We start from the raw sequence: 19,283 nt of genomic DNA on the forward strand, positions 1-19,283 counted from the left end.
GCCGCGTCACTGTCGTGTCGTTATTGCCGCGTAATGAAGATTAGAGATCTCTATTTATTTGGTGCTCAGTTCCTGATAGTATATGATATTGGCCAGTGGTCACTAATTAAACAAAGTCATAAATAAATTATGTTCATATATATATTAGCTAGTTGGGAATATTATATTGGATAACTGAGGCAAGTTTGTAATATCTGAATTAATCAATGTCCCAAAAAAGGAATCAAAATGAAAGACCAAAAGTTTTCTACCTAATAGTGATATGAAGTGTAACATAATCATATTGTACATTAACGTTTTATCAATGATAATGCAACTTATGAACAAATTAAATATGAGTAAACTATATGGATTGTAATCCATATGTTGACCCTGCCAATCACAAGGAAGCTCAACTAAACTTTGTCTATTTGAATTGTAATCCATGTGACCCAGTCTTCTGGTGCAAGATAAACCAACGACACCTATAACCTCACTCCTCAGTCCTCACCATCTTTGAGAACTATTTAACTATATAACCATAATTAATTAGTTTTGGTTAAATATAGAAAGTCATCTAATGATTGTGTAATTAATTAAAAAAATCACATCAGTATTTGAAAGAATCACACAACTTTATATTTTAAAATTCACTATTTGTAATTAAATTAAGTATATAATTAAGATTTACTCTTCTAATTCTTGTATATACATAAAAAAAAGACCCTCTATGATCAAATGCTCTTGCTATTTCGTGCCAATGAAATTTAGTTATTATAAAACCCTAAATAGCTACATTCAACATGGTTGGCTTAAAGACCAAAAACGTACTTAGTATTTATTTCATGTACCAAATAAAGATTTATCCAATTGCCTCTCTTATGCACTAAAATCCTAATCGGGATAGGTATAGAATAGCACAAAAACAAACAAACTCAATAGATAACGTAAAAAATACCTAGGAAATTTAGTGACATTTTTTTAGTACATTTTTTATTATTTTTATGATTGATCAAAATCTATTAAAAATTATAAAATAACGAATGAGACTTATTAATTAAGAAGAGAAATCCACACAAATTTATTATTTTAAATAAATTTTAGTCAATTATAAAAAATATAAATTACTAACATTTATTGACATTATAAGTTAGAGTTATTCAATAATATGGTGTGACATGATTTGTAGATAATTAATCTTATTTTTTAAGTATATAATCATGAATTTGATTTGTGTGTTTGAAAAAATATTTTTTTTTGAAAGATATTAATTTTTTAAATAAATCTCAATATCTTAATAAATTAATTATTGACTATTGGTTGAAGAATATCCTCTAAGCTATAGTTATTCACTACTGATAAAAAAAATTATTCACAGCAATAAAAAGTAAGCTAGAGTTATTCATTACTGATAAAAAAAAAATATAAATTATAGTTATTCACTTGTAATTGTCACCGGCAGAATGCCTTGAGGAGCTTGCCTTTAGATAGTTATTCAAGGAAGGTCTTTTCATTAATTTAAACAGAATAAGGAGAATTAGAGTTTATAACAATACAAAATGAAATTGACTTCTCAGCTCTCTACTTCCTCCCAAGTGAAATGGGTTTCCTCAAAACATTAATTTACGTACCAGTAGATTTGTTGAAATGTGAAGTGTGGATAGAAGAGCAAAATGTGAATTAGACCAGATGTATATCAGATCATCAATTACTATCAAAACATAAAAGGTATGTCGTTAATACGTTAATAGTAATTAATTAGACTCAACTTCTCTATTATTGTGGATGATTCCCCAACCTCTTCCAGGTCTCTCTCGGGCAACAAAAATAAATGCAACGTACTAATATGAAATATCAATATTGAAGCGAAAAATCACTTTAAGATCGATGTACTCTTGTACTCTTTGGCTGCCTTTTATCACTTGTGTAGCTGATGAGTTGCCAGCCAGCTTCTACAAGGAACATTCGACTCAGTGAGTTGGCAAGCGAATTTCATCAACTCATTTCGCCCCAAATATAATAAACAAAAGTCTCCATAATAAAAATACAAATACTAGTTTCTAATAAAAAGAAAATAGAAAACGAACAAGTATGATTCACAACAAGAGAAAGTTGTTATTAACAGCAGAAGCCAGAAGGGTTTTAATTTATTTCCCTGATCCGATTCCAAAGTCCAGTAAGGCAAAATCAAATTGCAGAATAATTTGCCTAAAAAAAAAAGGAAGACATAATAACAAATTATGCTTATGATGATTGATTTAATGAAAACCCTAGTTATTATCAGAAAAATTAGAAGACACATATTCCCTCACTTCCCTCGCGATCACATCCCTCATCATATCCCAAAACCCCTCCGCCGCACTCTCCGGCGAGGCCCGGTGGTCCGGTACGGCGTCTTCGGTCAAAGTGGCATTAGCAATACCGGGAGGAGCAAGAGTCAATGCGGTCAACGGGTCATCCTCGTTGTCGGCATCATTAACATTAACGTTAATACCCTTGGCTCTGCGCTTGAGCGTGGAGTTCCAGTGGTTCTTAACGGCGTTATCGGTTCGGCCCGGTAATAATCGGGCTATGGTGGCCCACCTGTTACCGTACCGGGCATGGGCAGCGATGATGGTCTCGTCCTCTTGGGTCGAGAAGGGGCGGTGCTCCACGGTGGGGCTCAGCTGATTGCACCACCGCAGCCGGCACGATTTGCCGGACCTGCCCTTAATGTAGCGGCTGATGAGGGACCAGTTTCGAGGGCCGTATTGTTCGACTAGTCGTGTCAGGATCCGATCCTCTTGGGCGCTCCATGGGCCTTTGATTCTGTCTGGCTTGTTGGGGCTCCTATGGTTGGACTCTAAAGAGCAACAGTGAGAGGAAGAGGAAGTGGAGGAGGAGCTTCTGTTCATTTCTTCCATTCTAGAAACTTAAACTTGGTTAGGGGGAATGGGACAAAGGAGAGAGGGTTGTTCACTTGTTTGGGTTTATAATTATAATTAATGGCATGAATGAGATTAGAGACAGGGGGTACTTCCAGGAAACTGGGTTTATGTATAGTTGGTGGGTGTGGGAGGTCTAACTACTATGACTCTTAAGATGCTATTTGTTTTTGTTTTGAATTTGATGTCTATTATCTTCTGGCTGGCACACTCTCATCCTCCTTTGTCTTCCTTCCTTTCTTTGACCATTTTGTCCTCTTTGAAATTTCCTCTCCACCTCCATTTTACATTACTTTATTACTTTCACCTATTGCTTTTGCTTCCAGACATCACCTATAATCAATAGTATAATAGTATGGCTCCAAGCTTTGCTATTCTTGTGTAATATTATTCTAGTTATTAATTATTCTGACATCTTCTCCTTACTAATTTGGCACCTTGTAATTCATAACAGTTAGCCTGTATTTAGGTTTCCTCATGTTGGAATAAGAAACATATTATTCGCTTCACACGTATGTAGTACAAATAAACAATCCAAATTTAGAGTGACTATACGATTGGAACAGACACCTAGCTCCCTCCCTACCATCCTAATCAACAGCTGTATAGAGGAGACAGTAATAATAGAGTTATTATTATCATTCCTAACTAAACTTATACACTTTAGTTTTCTTTTCTTTTTTCCTTCTACCATTTCCGTACATACACAAAAAAATAGTATGTACATTTGTTTCCCACTATACAGTTTTTTTTCTAAAGAACTATATATGGTTATTGTTGTTATTACAGTAAAAAACGAGAGGAAAGAATGGAAAAGAAAGGAAAAATAGCAAAATCATCTCTCCTTAGTTTGGTTAATTACTTAATAATTAATATGAGGAGAGGAACATGATAAAAAAAGAAAATGAAAATTCACATGTTTAGCTTTCTTTATAAAATGAGAGAGAAATGTCTTATTTGTTTAAATGAGTAAATGCTCTTATTCTTTTCTTTCTTTTCATTTTTTTCTTTAAATCAAACATGTCATTATTTTTTCATTACAGTATTTTTTTCCTTCTTCCTTTTGCTTATACACCCTAAAAATAGGATATACATATTCGTCATTTCCCCATTATAATATATGGTGGGTTTGTATAGAGAAGAGGGTAGGCACATTAAGCTAGAAATAAAAGTGGGTATGAATTGAATTATAGAATTATTCTCGTACTGAATATGTAGCTGGATATAATAATAATATTGTTATTAGGGGCGCAAGTGGTTAATTTAATTGGTCTTTTGTTGGGTGCGTTTAAAACATGACATGACAAGAAAAGTCGAGGTGTTTAACACACAATAAACGTTTTTTAAAAAATGTTAATATATAGTAGAATACAAAGATTACTAAAAAGAGAGCAATTGGGGTCGAAAGCCTTTTTGACTACTTTTCTTTGCCGGACATAAAGATACAGCTGTAATGTAAAAGTAAAACTCATTCTTCTCTCCTCTCTCAACTCAATTATATCCATAAGCAATCAATTATCAGAGCCAAAGAAAAAGAGCTCAAGTAAGTGCTGTGAAGCAATCAGTTATAGTTATGAGACCCCATATATAAAAGCAAAATCTTCCTTATGATATTTGAACCAAAACCATATAATAAAATAAACAGCTTCAGAGGTGACTTCAACGTCCTCCACGTAGGAAGGCCCCACTCCAGCCTGTTAGAATCTCACGTGAATCAAATTGAATCCCTTTGACTTTTTTCTCCAAAGGCCCCACATTTTCTCCTAGAGCGTGACTTTACACACCAACTTCAATGAATCTACCCGTAACCAATTCCCACGTACATGTTTCGTTAAGCACCTATTCATATTTCTAGATAGTAGTAACATTTTTCTTAGATACCTTTAGTTTTAGTTTTAATCGAAATTCAAGTCCTTTTATTACTAGTATTGAAATTTGATTTTGTTTTGTTTCGTTTTGTGTAAAAGTGATTCTCTACTATTTTAAGTATAAAACTTTCTATTCAAATAAAAAAATTATAAAACTTTATGAATTGTTAATTTGATATTTAATAATTAACGAAATTGTAAATATGACAGTTTAATATATGTAAGCATATGTCACTATATTGACACTGATGTGATACTCTCTTGCGTAATGATAAAAAAAAAACATGTGATACTCTCTTGCATTGTTACATAAGATTCTTTCTTAAATATTAAATGTAATGTTAATCTATTACTCAATCAAAATAATATCATACTATTATGTTCATATTTTTTAAACATGTTATCTCTGAAAGAAATAAATAATAAAGAGATCAAAATCGTGCAAAAAAAAAAAATAGAACTAAAATCAAATTTCAATCATAATAAAGATATGAGATATACAATTAAATCTTACTTTTAATACTTTTGGTACTTATTGGATTATAGATAATTTTATTGAACTCAGATGATTTAATAAATTGTTTAATATTATAAAATATATTTATAAATGCATATAATGTTATTAGGATTTTTTTAACAACATAGTATGTATTCGTTGGAAGAAAAACATATAATAATTAAGCAAATTTAACTAATGTTCTTTAAATGTATGCTAATAAGTTAAATTAAAAAAATAAATATATTTTATAATGATTATGTAATTACTAACCACAGTTAGCTACAAAGTTTATATTAAAAAAACATGTACCCATGAAGGTATTTTAAAATTTTATTTATTTAAAACAATGCTAAATTTTAAATATTTTTATTCATTCTTATCTTACCAATAAAACGGAAAATCAATATATTTAAATTTTAAATAGTGTTTGAATTTTTTAAAATTTTCTTTATTAAAAAAGTTATTTTTAAAAATGATTTAAATTTTTTTTAGCTCAGCTTTTATTAAAAGAAAGAAGCTGGACATAAAACAAATTAAACAATACATTAATTTATTTTTGTTTTAACTCTTCAATTTAAAGTTCGATGGAGAGGTGAATAAAATCTAACAAAAATTTATTTTTGTAATAAATCAAACTCATATAATATTTAAAATTATTCAACTTTAACTTTAAAACATCAATTATTTATGCTCAATTACTTAAGTACACTACCTTAACATGATCAATACAAAAATTTATCTAATAATAATTTTGTATTACAAAAAGTTGTGAAGTGTGTTTAACGTTCATCTCTTTAAAAAAACAAAGAATTCTTTCAAAACTGTTACCTTTCGATGTTTCACAGTCATTAGATTCTTTTTAATTTTTAACTTTAAAATATATTATAATTTCAATAATGTGTCATTTCATAATTATTATATCCAATAATGATATCTTATGCATCTAACACAATCCCTTGCCACTAATTAATAATTTTTGTCAAATTAGATTATTTGTTTAAGTAATGAAGTATTAAGAATATACAGTTTCATGGCCAATTGTTTTCAAAATTTAAAGAGAAAATGATAGGCTTTTTACATTTTTTTTATTATTGGAAAAATTTATATCAAATTCAGTAACTATACCCTATGGTTTTTAAATGTATTATCATATGACTTTTAATAACTTATTTAATTTATCAACCTTAAGTGCTCTAAGGAATGAATGAGTTTTGTTAATAAATGTTGCGAGAGTACTAACTTATTTGGATGAATAAAAAAATGGAAGAAATTTGAGTAAAAAACGCACGAGCTTAAAATAGAGTTGATAAATGTTAACTATTATTATTATTTTATTATTAAGAAACTAAAAAATTACAAAAAAAATATTGAGATATACAAAATTTTATTATTCATAACTTTTTTTATAATAAATATTTTATATTTTAATTTTTTAACTAATATTCTAGTGTAGATGGTCTAGTTAGGAAAGCCAATAAAGTTGGTGTTGGAGGAAGGAATGACGAAATAGTAGCCACCCACGCAGTATAAATAAATAATAATAAATGGGTTTTAGAGTGGAGTATCCTAAAGAAGGGAAGCACTCTTCTGTTTCCTCTCATTCTTATTTCCACCTCAGTTACATTGCCATTAGAACCAAACCAAATGGAGCACCGCACTGCACAATAACAATAATCTATTGCGATAATAAAAAAGGTTTTGTTTGATTTAAGAAGAAAAGCCAAAAAAAAAAAAGCAAGATTTTTATGTTATCTTGTGGAAGAGAAAATAAAGAAAAGGAAACTTTTTATCTATAACAAAAATCTACATAACAAATATTTTTTTATGTAACAAATTTAGGCAAGTTAGATTTAGAGAATTCATCATGATCACAACAAACTCAAGACTTAAAAAGTAGTTACAAAAGTATTTATAAATTATCCACCAATAATAAAATTTTCATAAATCAAATTCATATTCTTTTGAAATACAAGTATATTTATCGGTACATAATTATTTATAAAGAAGAAGAAAAGCATGAGAAAAAATAAAATAATGTAAATAATTGTCTTTAGTTAAAAAATTAAAAAAAATATTTTTATTAAAATATGTAAAATTATTCTATTCATAATTTTATTATATTATCGTATGATTTTCACAAAAATATTTTTTTCTTTGGTTCTTTAACAAATCGTCTAAGGATACTAGTTAATAATATTAAAAATAACATCAATTTGATTTTTATGCAGTAAAAAGTCTTCTTTTCATACTTTTTGCTCAAATATAAGGGAACCAAAATTATGATAGCATCCATAAAATTTTCTTTCCTCATGCTGTTAGTTAAACTAAAATAGCAAGGAAAACAATATTTGGGAGTATTTTTTATTCAACCACTCCCCAAATTATTCACTGCTCTATTTCTGTTTCCCATATACTATCAAGTTAACCATGCTAAGTCTCTTAAAAGTGAGTGATGGAATTATAATAAATTGTAATTATCTTAAAATATAGTATTTCTTGAAGATAAATAAATAAGTATACGTTAATAAATCATTCAAATATTGGACGGTATCAATCTATTTAGGAAATACAAAGTAAAAAAAAATGAAATACAATACTACATTTTATCCATCAAATTGAAATGTAGGAGGCGTTTGTTAGATTATAATAACAAAAACGGATGGGATTGTAGCATGATAATTAAGGTGTTGTACAAATACGAAACAAAAGTAGAATTAGATATAAAATTAAATTATTGATGATTAGAGAGAGAGAAAAACAAAGGAGAGAAACGTTAGACATTCGAATCTCTTTTATCAAAATTTCAACTTGATTTGTCAGTAAACAAAAACGTTGAGAGACGGTTGCAAAGTGGGGCCTGAAATTAGAGCATGATTTAAATTCATTTGTTTGTTTGCCGCTAAAATTGGACCCCACTCCCTTACGCGTGTGCTAACTGCTTCTGCTCCTTTGTCTTATTCTTGCCTATATTGTTTGGTAACATTTCATTATTATAAGTTCTCTCAATCTTATTTTCATTTTTTCAACCATAAAGCATAGATCAGATTATAACTAATATAAATTGCAAGATTTATCTAGACTTTTATAATCAATAAATTTGCTATGCTGTGTTATAATAGGTTTCCTAATGATTACTGGTATTAAATTTAAAACAAAAGCATTTGATATCTTAAAAATATATAATTGTTTTATATAATCCATTGATAATTAAAAAATAATAAAACTTCTGATAATAAAATAAAATATCATTATTTAGTATTTAAAATAGTACATTGGATTTGTCTATATACTCATTTTATGCATGGATCGATTTTTCCTACCCAACAACTCCAACGGGAACAATTTCGCGGTTGGATAATTTATGGTAAAATTAATTGACTCAACATCTTTTACAGAAATGGTGAGCTAATTTTGTCAGTTTTCAGAAGACTTTTGAAAGAATCTATTTATTTATTCTTTATAATTAATTTGTTTATAAACACTTTATATGTAAGTACATATTAAAAAATTGTGTTTCTTTGTATTATTTTGTTGGAAAAGAGTATTTAGGCATCTTAAACTTTATTTTTTTTTCAAATTGACATTTTAAGCTTTAGTTTAATCCCAATTGATCCCTAAACTCTATCTCTTTTGTAAATAGATATCATGAACTTTAATTTTGTTTCAATCGATCATTAAACTTTACCTATTACATTTAGACACCTTATTTCAATTTCATCCCAATTAATTCTTAAAAATGACCCCTTTTATAAACAAAATCTTATATTAAATTGGTGTTAAATTACTAACAAAAGAATCTCAATTGTTTATTTATTTAATCTCAACTGTTTTTTATAAATCACTTTTATTATATTTTAAATATGAAAAAATTAGTTGTAACAAAAACAATGAATGATTAACATTTAAGATAAAAAAATTGAAAAAAAAATATTAGTAAAAAGATAAATTTTAAAGATTAATTGAAATGCAATTAAAGCTTAAGGTGTCTATTTGAAGAAAAAAAATATAAATTAAGGATTAATTAAGACAAAGTTAAAATTAAAGGTGTCTATTTAAACAAAAAATAAAGTTTAAGGAGACTTAATACTTCTTTCCCTATTCTTTTTATTAATATGATTTGTTTTCTTTTTGTAGAGTTGTTGTGAGGTATTGGGAACATTAGACGATTATGTATAAAATAACATTAAAATTAAAAAAAAAAAGATGGATTTGTGGATCAACCAAAGTGCTCAATAGTGGAAAATAAAAAGACCCTTTGAACTACATCTCTTGTTTTTTCTATACATGATTTAACTACTTATCGTCTTAGGGTTCAGTGTTAGGTTTATGTACTTCTAACGGCATTGATGGGGTAGCGATATTCTAGGAACGATTTTTCGTAACTGATGTAACGTCTGTCTTCAGATTTCCAAGCGTGCATTGTGGGTTGTTACTCCTAAGTTAAGTTACGTAATATATATATATATATAATTAAAGTGGAAAGATAATTTTTATATTCCCTTTGGTTCTAAGACATAGTTTAAAGATAAAAAAAGAGAAGAATAATAAGGTTAAAGACATTTTTTTACCTTCTTTTGTCAATATCTACACATGCTGTCACGGATATAATGGTACTATCAAACAGACCTTAGTAATTTAAACTAATATGGACCAAGATAATCGGAACAAGTGCAGGCCCAAAATATCGGAATTCGGAAACATTAACTATGGGCTATTTTATTGCTTAAAGTTTCACTGCAGGAAGTTACTATTTACAGCCTCCATTTTTCCTAAGTACACCTCAATCCTCCACTATACCCTTTTTCCTAAGAGTAAATCCCTGGGTACCCGTTTTCCTTTCAAGAAATGTCTTTTTAGAATACAATATAAATATATTCTGAAAATATATCTTATTTTGAAAAGACATTTATAGTAATAATAAATTAAGATCGTTGATGTTATAAATTCTTATCTTGCACTCTCATGTTTGTTAGTCCTATTAATATTTTTTAAATCATATCTAAAATTTTATTTTTATTCTACTTATATTATTTTTTAAACCCTAATTTTGAACCCATTTTTATTATATAAATTTTAATTATCCTTTAGAAACTCTTCTATGAGTTGTGCATCATCTTTGGTATAGTACTTGAATGTGGACTTAATTATGCATCCTGCATCAATGCTTTCCACCAATTCAAACTTATGACACTTTCTCCAATGTGTCAACAATACATTACCTTCGTCTACTGTATATTTGTAACGTTGTTTTCTTCATCACCACATCTACCTTTTGACTGATCATTCACATATCCTATTTCAATTCAATGTTTCATAAATGTTAGATATACAAAATGAATTATAAAAAAGATACCAAGAAAAAATCATATTTTTTAAAAAAATGCTTCATAAAATTTAATTTTAATATATTAGTTATTAGAAAAAAATTTACACCATGAATCATATATATATATATATATATTAGAAATCATTTAAATGTAATTCTTAAAATAATTATTATCAAAGTTAATCACTTTTAGGTATATAGCAATTTACTATTGGGGGCAGTATAAAAAGTATACATATTGTCAATATGTATTCTCATTAAAATCTTATTTAATTTAAAAGGATGTTGAAAAAAACATAAGAAACATATTATAAATTAAATTTTAAAGTTAAACTTAATTTACCATCAGAAAGAACAAGCTTCTTAATGAATCTCGACATTTCATCTTTAAAGATTTTAACACTTTTGACAAAGTTTGGTATAGTTTTTGGCATATTGGCAAATCATATTTATTTCTATACCATGAGGTGAAGATGTGGTTCAAAATTAGAATTTAGAGACCAATAAAAATAGAATAGAATAAGATTTTATATAGAGTTTAAAAAACTCTAATGATAGCATGCAAATAAGACTAAAAAATATGACGTAAGATAAGTATTTACAACTTCAACTATTTTAAATTTATTAATACCAAAAATGTCTTTTCAGAATAACATATATCTATTTTGAAAATATATTTTCAAAACTATGATATATAGTTATGAAAATATGTTTCTAGAATATATACATGATATTTCCAAAAGATACTTCTAAGAAAGGAAAATGGGTTTTGAGGGGTGTTCTCCTTTAAGTAAAAAGGATATAATGGATAGATGTAAAAAGGGAGATTTGGGTGTACTTAACAAAATTTTTAGATGTAAATAGTATGTTCCGTAATGTAAACGGGGATTTATCCTTCTAGCCCATTCTATAACCAGGCGAATAAAAATAAAGCCTATTTCCTTTTCCTCCGATTCCTGCAAATTCTGAACATAGGTTCACTGTTCGTTTGGCGAAATAGAAATTGTTTCTGCTCCATCTTATCTCCAGCATTATGGTAGAAGATTTTGATTATTTTTCCTCTCAAACTTCTTTTCCTCGTTTTTATCTCAGTTGAAATTTAAATGCAACATAATCTTATTCCTGTTTATGAAATAGGACATCGAGGGAATGAAAAGAAAAATAAACGAAATGTTATCGGTCTGATGTTTAAATAATTGCCATTATTTTTAATATTTTTGTTGGAGTACCACATATCCCCTTATATCCTTTATTCTCTATTTTAATGAAAATTTTCTTTATATATATATATATATATTGATTTTGATTTTTCTTGTTATGATGGACTTTAGTGGTTTTTTTTTTTCAAACTACACCTTCTTTCTCTTATCCTTTTTCAAATTACACATATTTTTAGAAAATTTCTCAATATACATCATTTCCATGTTACATTGGAAATCTCAACCACGTTTTTTTTAAAAATTAATTTGTATGTTTAAATTTTTATTTTAAATTAAATTATTAAAATAATACAAATATTATATTATATAAATATATTTCTAATTGATTTAAAAAATACTTTTTTATTAAAATAATTTTTTAATAAGAAAATAATATTATCTAATATAATTACTTATCTTATATTATTTAACTTATATAAGACATTTTGTAGGTGAACATTTTTTAATTTGATTTTTGTCTAATAATATATTTGCTTTAGTAAAAAGATTAAAATTTTCAATATTATTAAAATAATATTTTTTATTAAAAAAATTAATTTTTTTAATATTATTAAAATAATATTTTGTTATTAAAAATTAACGGAAAAATAGAAAAAAAATATGAAATTTACTAGCAACATGACCTTAATAGAAACAATTATCCCAACATGTCCTCATTTTAAATTTTTCCTTATTTAGATGTAATTGTTTAAATATTTTATTTATAATATAATATAATGTTTCTTCTATAAATAAATTGTTAAACAAAAAGTATTATCATTTTTAAAAAAATATAATGACATAAAAAAACAAATTATATTTAGTAACATAATAATATTAAAAGTTTTAATTTTTTTACTAAAGCAAATATATTATTAGACAAAATTTAGATTTAATAAAATGTTCACCTACAAAATGTTTTATATAAATTAAATAATACAAGATAAGTAATTATATTTAATAATATTATTTTCTTATTAAAACAATTATTTTAATGAAAAATATTTTTAAAATTAATTAAAAATATATTTATATAATATAATAATTGTATTATTTTAATAATTTAAATAAAAATAAAAATTTAAACATACAAATTAATTTTTAAAAAAAGTCGGGGCGACCAAATCCGACTTTCCAATGCAGCATGAAAATGATGTATATTGAAAAAATTTCTAAAATATGTTTAGTTTGAGAAAAGATAGGAGAGACAAAATGTAGTTTGGAAAAAAAAACCAACTTTAGTTCTACATAAGTATGAAATTGGATATTTAAATCTTTGTTGGATTAATTTGTGGAAAATATTTTAAACACTAACATGATAATGTTTTAGGTCTCATATAGGTGACTAATTTGATAATAAAAAATATTTAGTAGACTAATGTAGTAACTAGTGAATCTCATGTATTGGTGGAGGAATAAATTGAGAGATTTTTCTTCAAAATTATAAAACATAAAATAAAATGTTCATTTCTTTAAATGAAAATGAAATCAATAAAAAGTGCTATCAATAAATTATTTGACATTATTATTTCTTTTCAATATATTCTTTATTACTATTATGTGAAAAAATATATTCTTTATTATTGGATATAATCATATAAAATCTATTAAATAGAAAGACTAATTCCTTTTTTTTCAATAGTATTTTATTTTTTTTATCACCAAAACATTAAACATTGGTGTGAAGTACTAATAAGTTTTATCTATGATTAATTTTTGTTGAAGTATTTGAGTCATTATCTTTAATGAGATCTCTCATTTGAATTATATTTTTTTATCCACAATACTCAAATTTAAAACTTTATTTAAGAAAATCAAATCTAATATAAGTAATATCCGATACAATAATATTCTTGTTTATTGACATCTAAATTAAATATTTGATTATTTTACATCTATATTCCAACTCTTTTAGTAAATATATTTTTGTAAAATAAACCATTAATGCAGCAAAAGCTTATATAATGAATATTTTTTAAATGTATGTAATACCTTAAAAGATAAATAATATGAAATAGAGAATATTTTTCATAAAAAGAGTCATTATTTCATCGTCATCCTCCCATTTTTCGAGGAAAAGAATATATAAGAATGTGAGATTGATGGAAGGAAAATATTTCCCTCACATTTCCGTGGCTTTCATAAATTTTTAAATCTCCAGATAACAATAACTTGTATTAGGACTGGTGCTACGCATGGAAACGTTAATTATTCACATTATATAAAGTCTCTCTTTTTTTTCTTCAAAAAATTATTTAAATGTAGATAAATTCAAAGAATAAATAAAGGACATTTATATGAAACTTAAAACAAAACAGAAATATACTTCAAATCCCTAAAAATAATTCCATCATTATTGTCCCATTTTTTAGAAAATAAAAACAAATTAAAATTAAGAGTACGAAAGTGTTGGAAGTAAACAATTTGGGTAAGCTTTCATAAATTTTAAAATTTCCAAATAATAATAATTATCCACTTGGTATGATTTTCCCCTCTATATCAGCCTTAATCCCTATTACTCCTCATCGAAACAAACTCTGGGTCTCTTTTGTCTACACTCTACACCGCGTGCTTGCTGGATTGAGAGTACACATCAAATACCTCATACCTACCTTTGTCCCCATGAATAATGACTATTGTTGAGTTGTAAGATAATGACATCATGTTATATACATAATTAATTCTCACACAAAATTCTTTTTGATATTTCCGAACAACTTTGAAAAACACGTCACTAAGATCGGCTTAATAATAGAAAATTTCGATAATTTGTACCAAATGTTATGTTTAAATCACTAAAATCAGCCTAATCATAGAAGATTTAAATAATTTATACGAATTTTTATATTCAAACTTGATGTAATCAATTAAAAAACACATGAGATAGTGACTTTAAATGTGAACCTATATTTTCATGTAAAGCACTCCAAGTCTCTTACTAATAATCCCAGGGTACAATTTGTTGAACTAATTAAAAAATATGAATGCAAGAAAAATATAAGATTCCACTTAAGTTTTTGCTGATTATAAAAGAGAGAAAAAAAACTTTGGTTTAGCTTTAATTTTTTGTTTTTTCTTGATTCTTTATCATCCTTTTTTATTTCAATTTAATATTTTTGTTAAGTTATTAAATTTAATGGTGGCAGAATAGCAGGTGAACATCACAATTGACAGAAAATGTCACATTTTTATGATAGAAATAGTTACAATTAACAAAAACATCAAACTAAAACAAAATATATAAAAAAAAAAAGAAGATAAAGTTAAAAGAATAAAGGACGACTTTATCTTAGAAAAACAAGTTTCACTTTGTTTTTAACATTCTAAAGTTCAGATTAATGTAATAAATAAATCGAAAGCATTTTTATTTAAAATTTGATAATACTCTTTCAAGTAAGGTTAGAGGTCTTTATTTATATATTTTTTTGTCCTCTAAGTAAGCGGGGGAAAAAGACAGGACGCTGCTGACAAATATTTAAGTTAGCGATGATCAGTCATGACCTACAAATCTTATAAAATCTATATTTAGCAAAGAAAAATATTTTTTAACTCAAATTTAAGATAAAAAATTATTATTTAATTTTGAAATGTAATAGTAGTTATTTGAGAAATGTAATGTATTATTAACAATCAAAGCGTAAAAACCTTAGAAGAAACCGTCGCAATATTGAAAACAGAAGAAAATTTACAACCACAGAAATAAACAAATAGATATCAGTGATAATTTGTAAAAAAAATAAATTAATAAATATTATAATATATATATACACACACACACACACTAAAGTGATTTAATTTTTATTAATTGAATAAAAAAATTGGTGCAGCTCCTCTTAGATTCTTTGAAACTACTTAATTAAACTACTGCAAGAATTCCTTATTTATTAGAGCACTTCTATTTATTACGAGACAAATTGCAAAAATTTAATTATAATTAAAAAGTAAAATGCATTCACTTATATTTTTTCTTCAGAGGAAAGATAAAACAACAACAAGGAAATCAAATTCTCAAGAAGGAAATATGTTCAAAAATTGTCTTAAAAGTGTTCAAACATAATTGCACGTCTTTTTTTTTTTTTTTTAACTATTATACCACAGGTTGTTTTTATCAGCAATGAAAACGATGTATTCATTAACAAGGCATCAGAAATGCCAAAGCAATCACAATATCTTCTACTAGTAGCTAGTGATACTACTCGATATGAAATTAAGAAACATTATAGCTGACAAAGTTTTGCTTACTGTTTTGTGTCGATTAAGAATGAAATACAGAGAAAATAAATAAAAATGATAGAAATAAAGTAGAAATGTAATTTATTATTCTGTAAAAAATGTATTTTTTTAATATAATATTTATTTAAAAAATTATTATTATTTTAAAAAATTATATTATGAAAACCATAAAAAAATAAACACAAAAAAATGTTTCCTGTTTGATCCTACGAAAATAACTTCTCTCTTTTCTGTTTTTTCTCTTAAAGAAATGGGAGAAATTAATATTTCTATTACATTTTTTTCGTTAATTAGTATTTTATTTCACTATATTTCTACCCAAACGGTCAAGTGATACGAGTATTAACGTATACCTATAATTGAAATTTGACACTACAAGCAGGAACATTTCTACGTGATCCAAGATAAAGAAAAATTGCACATCTTGTAGCTTGGTATTCGTGAATCGATTTTCTACGAAGATGTTACGTAAAAAGCGACCTTTAAATGTTATATTAACTCATTTACATTAGTCTTCAGTCCCGGCCCAGCTAAATATATTATTGTTTCCGGTACAAATTCTTTTCGCCACCGAAATCCTTTCAAGCTTTGACTAAACTATACTAATGGACAAACAGCGAGAGAGAGAGAGAGAGTAGAAAGACAATTAGACAAGAAACAAATAAAATAACTTATCTCAAACAAGTGATTAAGTGGTACAGTTTATCGTTTATAGTTTTAGCCCGTAGCTTAAGTTGGATAATTCCTTTTCAAAAGAATTGACCCAAGGAAAAAGTTTCTATGATTTCTGGGGAGGGAACCCAAAAAAACTAGGCGGCTTCAGGATCAGTGGACAATCATGAAAAAAAGAGAGAGAAGAAAATATAAAGTATAAACAAAGAATAGAAGAACTGATGGATCTTACAAATTAAACAGCAACCAACAAGAACAATTGAAAAGAGATTAGAAAACAGTGAAATTAAACACACAACAGAAGAAACAATTAACATATGAGATGGACTATTCATTGAATGGCAGTTTTGAGCTTACATGCATGGTTAGAATAATAATGATACAATGTAAGCTAGGAAGAGGTAGATACAAGATATGATTATGATTATGATTATTCTAGTGAGGTCTAACAAAGAAGATACTCAACTCAGGGCCTTGAGCAGTAGAATCAGGATTAATCATATAAAAGGCTTCGGAATCCTTGGAGCCAACGACCCTCTCAAACCTGGCCCTCATGTAGGTCATTTCCCCATCGCAATCCTTATGATCCGATGAGGTGGGGAGCACCCCCGCTCCCATGGAAACCCCTCTCAAATGCTGCATGACGTGAAGCTCATCGTCGCTCATTTGCTTCCTCCTTATGGAGTAGCCAACTTTCCTCCCATTGCAATACACAGCCCACACGTACTCCTCCAGAAGCTTCTTCTTGTTGCTCTTGGTCTCGCTCTCCAGCGCAATCCTCACTATGTCCGACGCCATCTCCTTGTTCAAGGCGCTCGCCAGCATCGGCAACTCTATCAGAAATACCGGCATTTGACGAGTGTCCTCCTGTATCGCCAAACTCACCCTCCCCTTCCGGTAACCGAAGATTGTCCCGGTCGTCGCACTGTCCTTCAGCATCTTTCGTGGTCTTCCCAGCAGTGCCACCATTTTGCATCCCGAACTCAACATAGGAAACAGCTTCAACATTTTCAAAAGCCCTCCTCCGCTCGACAATTTATTGCTACGCTTGTTTTCCCCTGTCGTGTGACGGAGTAGCGACGCCAAAGCCGGGTTTTCCATCGAGTAACCCGGGCTTGAATGCACCGATGGCATTATATCATGTTAAGGGTGTCACTAAATGGTGGAGTTTAGAACTGTTACGGCTCAGAGTGAATGGATCATAGATATTATAGAGAAGAAGGGATTCTGATGACTAACTATTGGGTCTACCAAAGCTAATAAGGTGTTAAATAGGGTTAGGACTTAGGAAGTTAGTTGGTCACTAAATTTGGTTGTCATGGGAATCTTTATAGTGGCAAGTGAGGGGGTTACTTTCAATTTGCTTCAGTGAGGGAAAAAAAAACCGAGATTAAAGGTTGATGTGACCAAGTTTGTGAATGTGATAAGATAAGGGCAGGCTGGACCACGGGGTGTGGGGTTAATGAGGAAGAAAAAAACTGAAATTAATTTTATAAACAAAGAAAGGCGAAGAGAATAGAGAAAAGGGTTGTGGTAATGTTGGACTGGCATGTGCCTCTCTGATCATTACTTAGAGTATCAACGTCAATTGCTTTTTTGCTTTCTCAAACCTTCACTAATAATTATTGAGATGAAACCCGTCCTTCCCCTAACATTTCTGCTGTGTGTACATGAAAAAATGCTTTTGCTTCTTAGTGACTCTCTCTTTCCTTCTTCTCTTTATTTAGTTGCTCTTCTTCTTCTTTTTTTTTTTTTAATGTGTCAGACCATAGGTCATATTCAACAAAGGCGTGTTAGGCATTAGAAATTATCAAGAGGCGAACCCGACTCTTTCTTTCTTTCTTTCCCTTCATGCCTTTGTTTCGTATTATTTCAATTCCACGCTCTTGCTTTTTGCACATTCCCCATTTCTTCACCCCCGCAACTTGTACGCATGGTCCGGGATCACTGTATTTGATGTTTCCATCAAATTTTACGTGATATGTAATTAATCTTTTTATTTATAAAAAAGAGTTAATAAGATTCAATTACATGTTTCTCTCTCGTAATTAATTACGAATATCTAATAATACTAATTTTTCTACACCTATTATAGCTTCAAACTTAATTCGAATATTAAATTATTTGATTAAGGGACAGAAATAGCTTGTTATCATATATATGTTTTCCTACGAAACAGAAGGATGAAAGACTATTAATTATGGGTAAACAGCAAGAAGGGAAATGGATCAAATTAACAGGCGCATAAAAAACAATAATGTTCAAAATTAACAAATTGGGTTAGCGTCCAAGGTGGGGACCTTTCACGCGACTAATGAAAAAGGAAGAAGCAACGTCGGTATCAGCCTGGTACCATATATGAGAGGTTGACAAGTATGCATTGGAAATAAAAGTTCCTTTTACGTATGGCGCATTGCAATATGATTTGGTTATTCCTAATTTTTCTGCCGCTCATGTGCTTATGTTTGATTGCATCATTCACGAGCAAGCTAGCTAGGTACTCTAATTAATAAATATAATAATAAATGCAAGGGCCAAAAATAAATTGCAGCTTAATTAATTAAGTTCACATATCATAATCAG

General features: G+C 28.1%; 2 protein-coding genes across 2 annotated transcripts; both read right to left on the bottom strand.

Moving 5' to 3' along the window:
- Positions 1-2,097: 2,097 nt before the first annotated feature.
- On the bottom strand, positions 2,098-3,108 carry LOC100781727 (transcription factor MYB77). Its single transcript, XM_006577944.4, has one exon. It carries the CDS (start codon positions 2,880-2,882, stop codon positions 2,250-2,252), a length of 633 nt encoding a protein of 210 aa, XP_006578007.1. The 5' UTR covers positions 2,883-3,108; the 3' UTR covers positions 2,098-2,249.
- A 13,902-nt stretch (positions 3,109-17,010) lies between these two features.
- On the bottom strand, positions 17,011-18,002 carry LOC100782262 (uncharacterized). Its single transcript, NM_001254299.3, has one exon. The coding sequence runs from the start codon at positions 17,832-17,834 to the stop codon at positions 17,136-17,138; it is 699 nt and encodes a 232-aa protein (NP_001241228.1). The 5' UTR covers positions 17,835-18,002; the 3' UTR covers positions 17,011-17,135.
- Positions 18,003-19,283: the final 1,281 nt, after the last annotated feature.

This window comes from Glycine max, chromosome 4, assembly GCF_000004515.6.
Source record: "Glycine max cultivar Williams 82 chromosome 4, Glycine_max_v4.0, whole genome shotgun sequence".
Lineage (NCBI taxonomy): Eukaryota > Viridiplantae > Streptophyta > Magnoliopsida > Fabales > Fabaceae > Glycine > Glycine max.

What these genes read in the sequence shown, in the direction of transcription:
- LOC100781727 (XM_006577944.4), bottom strand. Translation starts at nt 2,882, where the DNA reads ATGGAAGAAATGAACAGAAGCTCCTCCTCCACTTCCTCTTCCTCTCAC.
- LOC100782262 (NM_001254299.3), bottom strand. Translation starts at nt 17,834, where the DNA reads ATGCCATCGGTGCATTCAAGCCCGGGTTACTCGATGGAAAACCCGGCT.